The sequence below is a fragment of the Anomaloglossus baeobatrachus genome, chromosome 9 (genome assembly GCF_048569485.1).
Source record: "Anomaloglossus baeobatrachus isolate aAnoBae1 chromosome 9, aAnoBae1.hap1, whole genome shotgun sequence".
In the NCBI taxonomy this organism is placed as follows: domain Eukaryota; kingdom Metazoa; phylum Chordata; class Amphibia; order Anura; family Aromobatidae; genus Anomaloglossus; species Anomaloglossus baeobatrachus.
Window position 1 is genome coordinate 22138370 of NC_134361.1, and position 12260 is coordinate 22150629.

General features: G+C 45.4%; 1 protein-coding gene across 1 annotated transcript in view; it reads left to right on the forward strand.

The window, feature by feature from the left end:
• The window catches only part of PBX2 (PBX homeobox 2), a 31398-nt gene extending 19668 nt beyond the window's left edge, over window positions 1-11730 (forward strand). The window contains exons 2-8 of the mRNA XM_075323251.1: window positions 8332-8576; window positions 8671-8861; window positions 8977-9112; window positions 9260-9413; window positions 10073-10161; window positions 10403-10486; window positions 11546-11730. Of these exons, the coding sequence (XP_075179366.1) occupies window positions 8332-8576; window positions 8671-8861; window positions 8977-9112; window positions 9260-9413; window positions 10073-10161; window positions 10403-10486; window positions 11546-11638 (992 nt within the window). The 3' untranslated portion in view covers window positions 11639-11730. The remainder of the gene's footprint in view (window positions 1-8331; window positions 8577-8670; window positions 8862-8976; window positions 9113-9259; window positions 9414-10072; window positions 10162-10402; window positions 10487-11545) is intronic.
• The last annotated feature ends 530 nt before the right edge of the window (window positions 11731-12260 follow it).

A 12260-nucleotide genomic window follows, 5' to 3' on the forward strand; every position in this document is an offset into this window, starting at 1 on the left:
CAGAGCACCCGAGCATGGTAGTGCCCGCTCATCACTAGTTACCAGTACAGAGCACCCGAGCATGGTAGTGCCCGCTCATCACTAGGTACAAGTACTGAGCACCCGAGCATGGTAGTGCCCGCTCATCACTAGTTACCAGTACTGAGCACCCGAGCATGGTAGTGCCCGCTCATCACTAGTTACCAGTACAGAGCACCCGAGCATGGTAGTGCCCGCTCATCACTAGTTACCAGTACTGAGCACCCGAGCATGGTAGTGCCCGCTCATCACTAGTTACCAGTACTGAGCACCCGAGCATGGTAGTGCCCGCTCATCACTAGATACCAGTACAGAGCACCCGAGCATGGTAGTGCCCACTCATCACTAGTTACCAGTACTGAGCACCCGAGCATGGTAGTGCCCGCTCATCACTAGTTACCAGTACTGAGCACCCGAGCATGGTAGTGCCCGCTCATCACTAGTTACCAGTACTGAGCACCTGAGCATGGTAGTGCCCGCTCATCACTAGTGACGAGTACTGAGCACCCGAGCATGGTAGTGCCCGCTCATCACTAGTTACCAGTACTGAGCACCCGAGCATGGTAGTGCCCGCTCATCACTAGTTACTAGTACAGAGCACCCGAGCATGGTAGTGCTCGCTCATCACTAGTTACGAGTACTGAGCACCCGAGCATGGTAGTGCTCGCTCATCACTAGTTACCAGTACTGAGCACCCGAGCATGGTAGTGCCCGCCCATCACTAGTTACCAGTACTGAGCACCCGAGCATGGTAGTGCTCGCTCATCACTAGTTACCAGTACTGAGCACCCGAGCATGGTAGTGCTCGCTCATCACTAGTTACCAGTACTGAGCACCCGAGCATGGTAGTGTCCGCTCATCACTAGTTACCAGTACTGAGCACCCGAGCATGGTAGTGCCCGCTCATCACTAGTTACCAGTACTGAGCATCTGAGCATGGTAGTGCCCGCTCATCACTAGTTACGAGTACTGAGCACCCGAGCATGGTAGTGCCCGCTCATCACTAGTTACCAGTACTGAGCACCTGAGCATGGTAGTGCCCGCTCATCACTAGTTACCAGTACTGAGCACCCGAGCATGGTAGTGCCCGCTCATCACTAGTTACCAGTACTGAGCACCCGAGCATGGTAGTGCCCGCTCATCACTAGTTACCAGTACTGAGCACCCGAGCATGGTAGTGCCCACTCATCACTAGTTACCAGTACAGAGCACCCGAGCATGGTAGTGCCCGCTCATCACTAGTTACCAGTACTGAGCACCTGAGCATGGTAGTGCCCACTCATCACTAGTTACCAGTACAGAGCACCCGAGCATGGTAGTGCCTGCTCATCACTAGTTACCAGTACTGAGCACCCGAGCATGGTAGTGCCCGCTCATCACTAGTTACCAGTACTGAGCACCCGAGCATGGTAGTGCCCGCTCATCACTAGTTGTAATATTTTTCTTTCTTTGCTTATTTATTTATTTTTATTTTTGATACAATTGTATTGCCCTAGTCTCAGCCATAACCCTTAACCCTAAACTAATTAGGGTTAGAAAATGTAAAAGTAGCCTTAGTAATGAATTAATGAATTGTATCATTTGCACTGCTCCCATCTCCATACTGTCTTCATTCATTACGAGCTCAGCTTCTGTCATCTTCCTTGCTGCTTATGCAGAGCTCAGCAGTAAAGAGGAGTTTGGCCTCAGCTGCTGCGCTCTGTATTGGCAATGATTGAGATGACAAGGCTCACTTTAATACACTGAGTTTGTTAATTCAGTTGCTGCCTATTCAAGTATGACCCCAGATTCTCCATTGGCTTAAGGTCTGGGCTGTGACTCGGCTGCTCCAATACATTTACACGTTTCCCCTTACACCCCTCAAGTGTTGCTTTAGCAGTATATTTGGGTGATTGTCTTGTTGGAAGATGAATTTCCATCCCAGTGTCAAATCTCTGAATGACAAACAGGTTTTGCTCAAGAATATTCCTGTATTTCGCATCATCCATCTTCCCTTCAACTCAGACTATTTTCCCTGTCCCTGCTCCCAAAAAACATCCCACAGCATGATGCAGCCACCACCATGCTTCACTGTGGGGATGGTGATCTTGGGGTGATGCGCTGTGTTGGTTTGGCACCAGACATAGCATTTACCTTGGTGGCCAACAAAACGTTCAATTTAGATCATATCTGACAACAGCACCTTCCTCTATACATTTGGGGAGTGTCCCACATGTCATATGGAAAATGAAAAGGAGCCTTCCAATTTTTGGCTGTAAGTAATGTTTTTTTTTTTTCTAGCTACTCTTCCATAAAGGCCAGGTCTATAGAGTGTACGGCTTATTGTGGTCATATGGACAGATACTACAGTGTCAGGTTGGGAATTCTGAAGCGCCTTCAGGGTTACTTTTGTTTTTTTTTGCTGCCTCTCTGATTAATGTCCTCCTTGCCCGGGCTAAGAGTTTTGGTGGATGGCTCTGTCTTAGCAGGTTTGTTATGGTACCATGTTCTTTCCATTGGATGATAATGGATTTGGCTCCAAGGGATCATCAGAGATTGGGATATTCTTTAGAACTCAACTCTGACGTGTACTTCTCATCACTTTGTCTCTGCCTTGTTTGGAGATCTCTATGGTCTTCATGGTGTTGTTTGGAGATCTCCTTGGTCTGCATGGTGTTGTTTGGAAATCTCCTTGGTCTGCATGGTGTTGTTTGGAGATCTCTATGGTCTTTATGATGTTGTTTGGAGATCTCCTTGATCTTCATGGTGTTGTTTGAAGATCTCCTTGGTCTTCATAGTGTTGTTTGGAGATCTCCTTGGTCTTCATGGTGTTGTTTGAAGATCTCCTTGATCTTCATGGTGTTGTTTGGAGATCTCCTTGATCTTCATGGTGTTGTTTGAAGATCTCCTTGGCCTTCATAGTGTTGTTTGAAGATCTCCTTGGCCTTCATAGTGTTGTTTGGAGATCTCCTTGGTCTTCATGGTGTTGTTTGAAGATCTCCTTGATCTTCATGGTGTTGTTTGGAGATCTCCTTGATCTTCATGGTGTTGTTTGAAGATCTCCTTGGCCTTCATAGTGTTGTTTGAAGATCTCCTTGGCCTTCATAGTGTTGTTTGGAGATCTCCTTGGTCTTCATGGTGTTGTTTGAAGATCTCCTTGGTCTTCATGGTGTTGTTGGAGATCTAGTTGGTCTTCATGGTGTTGTTTGGTTAGTGGTACCTCTTGATTAATGGTGTTGCAGCCTTTGTGGCCTTTCAGAAAAGGTGTGTATATACTGACAGACCGCAGAACACAGATTGCACACAGGTGAACTCCCTCTCACTAAGCATGTGACTTATGAATTGCTTGCACCAGACTTTTTTAGGGGCTTCATAGCAAAAGAAGTGAATACATATGCACATGGCAATTTTTATCCCATTAATTTAATTTCTGCCTATATTTTTCTTACTTAACTTTGCCCAACTTAGACTCTTTAGCGCTGCAGATGCCTCAACACACAAATGGAATTACAAAAATATTTAAACACAAAAAAGTAAAAAGCCAAGGGGGTGTATACTTTTGCAAGGCCCAGTATATACGTATATGTGTGTATATATATATATATATATATATATATATATATATATATATATATATATATATATATATATATAATTTGTGAATGGTGTCATGTGTCAAGACCACAGCTCATCCCTCGAATAAAAAGCCCTTGCCCAATGATAAAATAAAGTTATGGCTCTCGGAAGAGAGGGAAGAAGAAAGGAGGCACTAAAATGAAAAATGGCTCCAGCCCTAAGGGGGTAAGGGGATTTTACAAGCCCTTTTGCTGAGGAGACCACGAATGTTTAATCTATGGGGTCCAACCCTTTGTATTCCTCACAGATACGGCAACACTCTTCTTCGTGTGCGTGCCTGGTAGTCGTCTCTGGCTCCGGGATTTTCTGGGCTCTTGTTTTGACATAGACGTGACATGAGCATGGGATCCTTAAACCCATGTAAGTTTCCATTACATTTCATAGGCCTGAGTTGCAGTACCAGACGCGGCCACATAGACAAGATGGCGCCGTGTACCTTAGGGCCTGATCAAGGGCCTAGGTGGGTGTACTAGGGCTAAATCATGGAAAAACCCTTTAATTTTCTATATACTCTTCTCAAACATTCACACGTTAGGGTTTGGGTTGGGATCCGCATCAGAAAGTTTCATTTGGAAGCCACGCGTGGTTTTTCTTCAGTATTGCGGTATGATTATCGGTCACGCGGTTTTGTACAAGTGAAACATACAACTCTCAATAAAACCGAGCGCTTTTCAGATGCATTTCTCCACTGCGATGTGTAACAGAACCATCAGGCGGGCCGCAGAGCTGAGATAGATGTTAGGCGGTTTTGGTTGTTTTTCATGTTCTTTTTTTTATGATTAAGTCAAGTAAACAGGTTATTATTAGTCATTTTTTGGCACCCAACTTTACATAAATTTATAAGCTTTTCAATTTTTTTTTCTCCTGCAAAAGTCTAGTGAATAGATGATCATTTTTAGTCTGAACCCAATTTATAGCAGTTTTTCATGTTTTTTTCATTTTTTTTTTTTTTTCATGAAATAGTCTAGTAAACAGACAATTTTAGACAACTGTATGTTTGTTGCAGTTCATCAAAAAGTGTTATAAACAGACGATTTTCAGGGAGTAGCTGACTAACCAGAGGAGCATTCAGATGTCCATGTGATGTGGCAGTAAAGCCTGGACCGTAGGCCGCGGTAAAGCCTGGACCGTAGGCCGCGGTAAAGCCTGGACCGTAGGCCGCGGTAAAGCCTGGACCATAGGCCGCGGTAAAGCCTGGACCGTAGGTCGCGGTAAAGCCTGGACCGTAGGCTGCGGTAAAGCCTGGACTGTAGGTTGCGGTAAAGCCTGGACTGTAGGCCGCGGTAAAGCCTGGACCGTAGGCCGCGGTAAAGCCTGGACCGTAGGCCGCGGTAAAGCCTGGACCATAGGCCGCGGTAAAGCCTGGACCGTAGGTCGCGGTAAAGCCTGGACCGTAGGCTGCGGTAAAGCCTGGACTGTAGGTTGCGGTAAAGCCTGGACTGTAGGTCGCGGTAAAGCATGGACTGTAGGTCGTGGTAAAGCCTGGACTGTAGGCTGTGGTAAAACCTGAACTGTAGGTTGCGGTAAACCGTGGACTGTAGGTTGTGGTAAAGCCTGGACTGTATGCTGCAATAAAGCCTGGACTGTAGGCCGCGGTAAAGCCCAGACTGTAAGAAGCGGTGAAGCCTGGACTGAAGGCCGCAGTAAAGCCTGCACTGTAGGCCTTGGTAAAGTCTGAACTGTAGGCCGCGGTAAAGCTTGGACTGTAGGTTGTGGTAAAGCCTGGACTGTATGCTGCAATAAAGCCTGGACTGTAGACTGCGGTAAAGCCCGGACTGTAAGATGCGGTAAAGCCTGGACTGAAGGCCGCAGTAAAGCCTGGACTGTAGGACTCGGTAAAGCCTGGACTGTAGGCCTCGGTAAAGCCTGGACTGTAGGCCTCGGTAAAGCCTGGATTGTAGGCCGTGGTGAAACCTGGACTGTAGGACTCGGTAACACTGGACTGTAGGCCGCAGTAAAGCCTGGACTGTGGGCTGCGGTAAAGCCTGGACTGTAGGCAGCAGTAAAGCCTGGACTCTAGGCCTTGGTAAAGCCTGGACTGTAGGACACTGTAAAGCCTGGACTGTAGGCCGCGGTAAAGCCTGGACTGTTGGCTGCGATGAAGCCTGTAGAACATGGTAAAGGCTGAACTGTAGGCCGCGGTAAAGCCTGAACTGTAGACTGCGGTAAAGTCTGGACTGTAGGCCTCTGTGACCTACTTCACCACGGTGCCACTCTTGGGCCTTCATCGAAGTGTGATGACGCACACTAAGTGTCCCTACACGGGTCCCAGGAACTTTAAAAACTGGAACAGTCATAAATTCATAAATAGGCTTCTATGAGGAATATCGATGCCGTAATGTGGATTTCCAGACTATTGGGACAGTGGGAACCCCTGATACGTAGACATCGGGGCTCATGTTTCTACGCAGGATTAATGTTGCTAGTCAGTACAAGTTGCGCCATTTTCTGTGGCCTCACTATAGATACACTATAGATACACGACCCTCATTGTGGTGTATAAATATCAGATCTTCCCCAGACAAGTCCCTAAAACCGATCACTAGTTATCTGCCCCTTTCTTTGGTACTTTTTTCCCCATTTTGTACTACCCATCATACAACCCCCCTCCACCTCCCCTGGTTGCTATGGCAGCCATGTTTCCTCTGCCGTTGCTGTGGCGGGAGAAAAGGTCGTCGCTAGGTCGTCTCCACAGCGACGGTGGCTGGGAGCCTCTGCTTGTCTGAGTTTGTGGATTGGCTGAGAGGGGGGAAGGGCTGGAAAGACAGGAAACGCTGCATCCATTGAGCGAATGTGTTCAGGGTGAAGCCTCGCACTTCTCCCGATAAAAGATGTGGCACGTTAATCGCTTCCATTATTTCTTTTTACAACCCATTCAGGCCTAGCCCTGCGCCACACACGGGACCGTGCCTCGGTTTGCGCGCCGTCTCGTGACCGCGTAGCCCGACTGTTTACACTGTAACCTGCCCCGAGAGTTTGCGTTGTGTCCGCGGTTAGTTTTATTGCTTTCTTGGCACCCGCACTTCCTGGATTCCTGGGTTTTGTGCCAGCCGCCTAATAAAGACGCTTAACTAAATCATCGGATTAAGAATTTAATATTAAATTTGTATGAGACCATCCAAAAGGCAAAAAATAAAACATCTCCGAGCCTCAGCACATTGCGGCATAAGGGCTATGCTTTTCCGAGTCAGAAGTCTACGGGAGGATTGTAGACGGGTATAATCCCCCATCATAAGGACTATGTACGTCTGACACTGTATGGATGGTGACGTATGTGTGTTGTGTGTGCTCATGTACCAACATGTCCGGTTTATGAAGCCTCGGATTATATATTGGATACACCCACAGTGCGAAATCTGTGAGGGAACGTACATAGTATTTGTCGTATTCTTATTATCCTCATGTTCCTCAAGAATTCTTCCAAGTATGATGCCACCAGACTCCCTCATTGTTTCACCTCCTTGCTCCATGGTAATACTCATCACCCACCTCTGCTTAGCCCACTGCTTGTATCTTAGCGCACTATTGATGTCCTACAAGACTGGAGTTTCCTCTCTTCCCAGGGTTTCTATTTGTATCTTAGTAGCCTATAGATGTCCTATGGTGTGTCTTACCTTTTTCCTAGGTCGACGTCTTGTATCGTAGCGGACTATTGATGTCCTACATGACGAGGGTTTATGCTCTTCTTTTTGTATCATAGTGGCCCATTGATTTCCTACGGTGTTTTTTCACTTTTACCCAGGTCCACTTTTTGTATCGTAGAGGACTATTGATGCCCGACCTGACTAGGGCTTCCTCTCTTCTCAGATCTTCTTTTTGTATTGTAGTGGACCATTGAGGTCCTACAGTGTATTTTACCTTATTTCCAGGTCCACTTCTTGTATGGTAATGTACTATTAATGCTCTAAATGACTGGGGTTTCTTCTCCTCCCAGGTCTTCTTTTTGTAGCGTAGTGGCCTATTGATATCCTACAGTGTATTTCACCTTTTTCCAGGTCCACTTTTTGTATCTTAGTGGACTATTGATGCCCTACATGACTAGAGCTTCCTCTCTTTCCAGGTCTTCTTTTTGTATCGTAGTGGTCCATTGATGTGCTATGGTGTTTTATACCTTTTTCCAGGTCCACTTCTTGTATCGTAGAGGCCTATTGATGTCCTACATGACGGGGGTTTCCTCTCTTCTTTTTGTATCGTAGTGGCCTATTGATGTCCGGTGTTTTTCACCTTTTTCCAGGTCCACTTCTTGTATCATAGCGGACTATTGATGACCTACAGGACTTCCTCTCTTCCTAGGTCTTCTTTTTGTATCATAGTTGACATACTAGAGGCCGATTGATGTTCTATTATGTTTTTTTCCCTCTCTTGCCAGGTCTACATTTTGTATCGTAGTGAACTTACTAGAGGCCGATTGATGCCTTACCATGTTTTTTTCCTCTCTTACCAGGTCTACCTTTTGGATCATATTGTTATTGTTGTGCTATAGTATTTTTCCCCTCTTCCCAGGTCCACTTTTTATGTCATCACAGCTCATTAATGTCCTATAAAAAAAAATTCCCATCTTCCCAGGTCCTCTTTTTGTGTCCTTGCAACCTCTTAATGTCCTACCGCGTTTTTTTTTACCACACTTGCCAGGTCAGCTGTTTGGATCATGGCACCCTATTGTCCTAATTAACCAATGTTTTTTCACTTTTTTCCCAGGTCTCAGCATACGAAACAATCAGGAAGAAGAACCCGTTGACCCTCAGTTGATGCGCTTAGACAATATGTTGCTAGCGGAAGGTGTCGCAGGGCCAGAGAAGGGTGGAGGATCGGCAGCGGCAGCCGCAGCTGCTGCAGCATCCGGTGGCGTTTCTCCAGATAACTCTATAGAACACTCGGATTACAGGAACAAACTCTCCCAAATCAGGCAAATTTACCACGCGGAGTTGGAGAAGTACGAACAGGTGAGGTGGATGAAGACTAAGCATTAGTCATACATGGAATGTGGCAGTGTCTAAGAAAAATTATTGAAAAAATATTTTCCTCCTTGTTTTTCAGGCATGTAATGAGTTCACCACACACGTCATGAACCTTTTACGGGAACAGAGTCGAACCAGACCCATCTCCCCCAAAGAGATTGAGAGGATGGTTGGGATTATCCATCGAAAGTTTAGTTCAATTCAAATGCAGCTCAAGCAGTCCACGTGTGAAGCGGTCATGATCCTTCGCTCTCGATTCTTGGATGCAAGGTGAGTGGAGAGTTGGATTTGGGCATTTGTAAAGGACAGTATAATGGATCATTCTTATGGGCGTTCATGAGAATTATGTAGTACAATCACAAAACTTTTTGTTATTCCTTTTTAGACGAAAGAGGAGGAACTTTAGTAAACAGGCAACGGAAGTCCTCAACGAGTACTTCTACTCACACCTCAGTAACCCTTACCCTAGTGAAGAAGCAAAAGAGGAACTTGCCAAAAAGTGCGGCATCACTGTGTCACAGGTAAAGGATCACTGTACTGTGGTCAAATATTGGACAACATATGGTTATTGCCTTCATACTGTCTTTCGAAAAAATATAGGTTGGCAAATCTTGAACAGTTTTAGAATACAGAATCGATACATGTGGTATCATTTTTCCATTTTACAGGTGTCCAATTGGTTTGGGAATAAAAGAATTAGGTACAAGAAAAACATTGGAAAATTTCAAGAAGAGGCCAACATCTACGCAGTGAAGACAGCAGTTACCGTAACGCAGGGAGGCCACAGTGGAGCCAATTCTCCAACAACACCAACATCTGCCGGTAGGTCACCCTCAATGCTTATGGGCAATTAATGGAATATTCAATAAATATACGCCCAAGAGCTTCCCAGTAAAATCACACTCTAATATAGTCATCTCACACCCGGGTGGATAGTTAACTGAGCCGTAACTTTAGGCTACAGTCCCATCTAACTACTGTGCTTTGTTCCTTCACAACTTTTTTTTTTTAATTCTGTCTTGTTCATCTATTTCTTCTTTTGTCTTTCTTACATGTTCTTCAAATTCTTTCAAAACTTTTTTCACTTGGATAACTCAACCTCAAATTCCCACCCAATGGTCTGAACTCGACTGCAAACACAACACACATTCTCTACACCAAAACTTTACCGCCCTTCCATCCCATCGATCTTCTACTTGACGTCATCATCCATATAAACCCATATTTTTACCTATTATTTCACATGGCGTTACATTGTACTACCATCTACTCCTATCCTTTTGTCATCCCTTGTAACCTTCGTTTTTAACTTTTGATGTCTTGATTCGTCTCGATCTTGGACTACACTTTCTTGATTCAACCATGGTTTATTGTACACTGGATCTCCACCTCTTTATTTCCACCATCTTTTGTCTTTTTTAATCCACCACTGTGCTCCTTCAATCTTCTATATTTTCTCCTCTATCTCGTTCTTCTCTCAGGTTCTGGTGGCTCATTCAACTTGTCTGGATCTAATGACATGTTCATGGCGATGCAGGGCTTAAACGGGGATTCTTACCCCACCTCACAGGTCAGTTTTAGGTCCCCTTAACTGCTTTTTTTTGTGTTTTCATTACTCTATACATATTTTCCATCTTGTACATCTCTGTTCCTGTTTGTTATCCAGGTGTACTTTCTTTCCCATCACACTTTTTTTTTTTTTTACTCTTCTTCACTTCTCTTTTTTATAATTTTTTTTTTCTGCCTTTTGTTTTCTTTGTTTAGTAACCTTCAAATTGTCCTCAACCTGTAAATGTATATTTTCCCCCCAGGTGGAGTCCTTGCGTCACACGATGGGCCCTGGTTACAGTGACAGTTTATCGGCAAATCAGATGTACAGCCCTCGGGAAATTCGGGTAAGATTATAAATGGAATTTAAGACTTTGCCGTACACAACGATGGTTTGGTTGTTTGTTGTGGTTGGACAACTCTCTCAAGTACAGGGGTGCTCTTATGTTTGAGTGCTCGTTTTCTTCAGGAGAAAGCTGTGGTCAGACATGTCTGGTGGTGGCTTATCTCCAGGAGACAATGCTGTTGTCAAACCGAAATCGAACATGAACTATTGATATTTCTCCCAATAAAAAATAGTGTGTGGTTCGACATTACAGTGTCGATAAAACCCGTTGATATCGGTGGATTTGGCCTCTTACTCTTTGGCCTACGAAACATATTAGACTACCATATTATAAGATGCACTTTTCCTCCTAAAAATTTGGGAGAAAAATGGGTGGTGCGTCTTCTAAGCCGAATGTAGCTTATCGGGGGAGTGGAGAGGGGTCACAAGAGGCAGGGTCGTTGCTGCGGGCTGTGCACTGTTCTGTGGGTGGTGTTGATGCTATGGCTGATACTGATGTCGGGCTGTGCTTGCTTTGGGGGGGGTGAGGCAGGGGCCATCCTGAAAATGTAGGCGGTGCGGGCTTCAAATAATGGCACCCGAAGTCGGTGTGTGCGCAGATTGAGCTCTCAGCTCAACATCTCATCTGCGCATGCGCCGCCTCCGATGCATTGATCTCACAGCAGCGGACTTAAGGAAAATGGCGTCCGGAAGTGGCGCATGTGCTGCCTCTGGTGCATTGATCTCCCAGAAGCAGACTTAAGGAAAATGGCGTCCAGAAGTGGCGCATGTGCAGATGAGATCTCGGCTCGTCTTTGAGCCGATAGCTCAGTGTGCACATGCGCCAAACTCCAGGTGCCATCTCTTTGCAGCCCGCACCGCCGACAGTTTCTGGATGCTAATGCCCCCCTGCCCGTAAGACACCACCAGAGTATAAGACGGAGCCCATATTATTTATTTACTTTTTTTTTCTCTAAATTTGGGGTGCATCTTATAATCTGGTGCGTCTTATAAAACGAAAAATACAGTACGTCTTTCTTTAAAGTATATGTTTCAATTTATGTTTTTTCTTTTTTTTCAGGCCAATGGAGGGTGGCAAGAGGCCGTCACCCCTTCCTCTGTCACTTCCCCAACAGAAGGACCAGGCAGTGTACACTCCGACACTTCTAACTGAGCACTCTCCTCCTCTCTATGCTTCTCCCCTATCGCTCCTCCAAAAAACTATGGTCTGTCCACAAACTGAACTCTGTAACTCGAGTCTAAAGAGGACATAAGAGTGTGGGAATTCACTTTCCGTCCCCCTCTTACTTTGACCCAAATCTTCGCCCACCAAGTTGTTGAAAAAGAGCATCAGTTTTACAAGTGTGATCAAGTACAAAAAAGACCTTGGCTGGACAAATGCCATGAGGATATATTCTTGGAAGTGGAGTGCAGAAGCAAAAATGTACCCATCATGGTATGGTAGGGTACCATGGTCTAAGAACACATCGGAAACATGGTGGCTCATCTCTTTGACCCCTACAACATCTTGGAAGTGGAGTGGCAAAACCTTACCCGTCATGGTATGGTAGGGCACCATGGTCTGAGAACACATCGGAAATATGGTGGCTCATCCCTTTGACCCCTACAACATCTTGGAAGTGCAGTAGCAAAACCTTACCCGTCATGGTATGGTAGGGCACCATGGTCTGAGAACACATCGGAAACATGGTGGCTCATCCCTTTGACCATTACAACAGTAATGAGGATGATTATACGGACTAAAGATTGTCAAAATAATAAAAGATGATGACTTC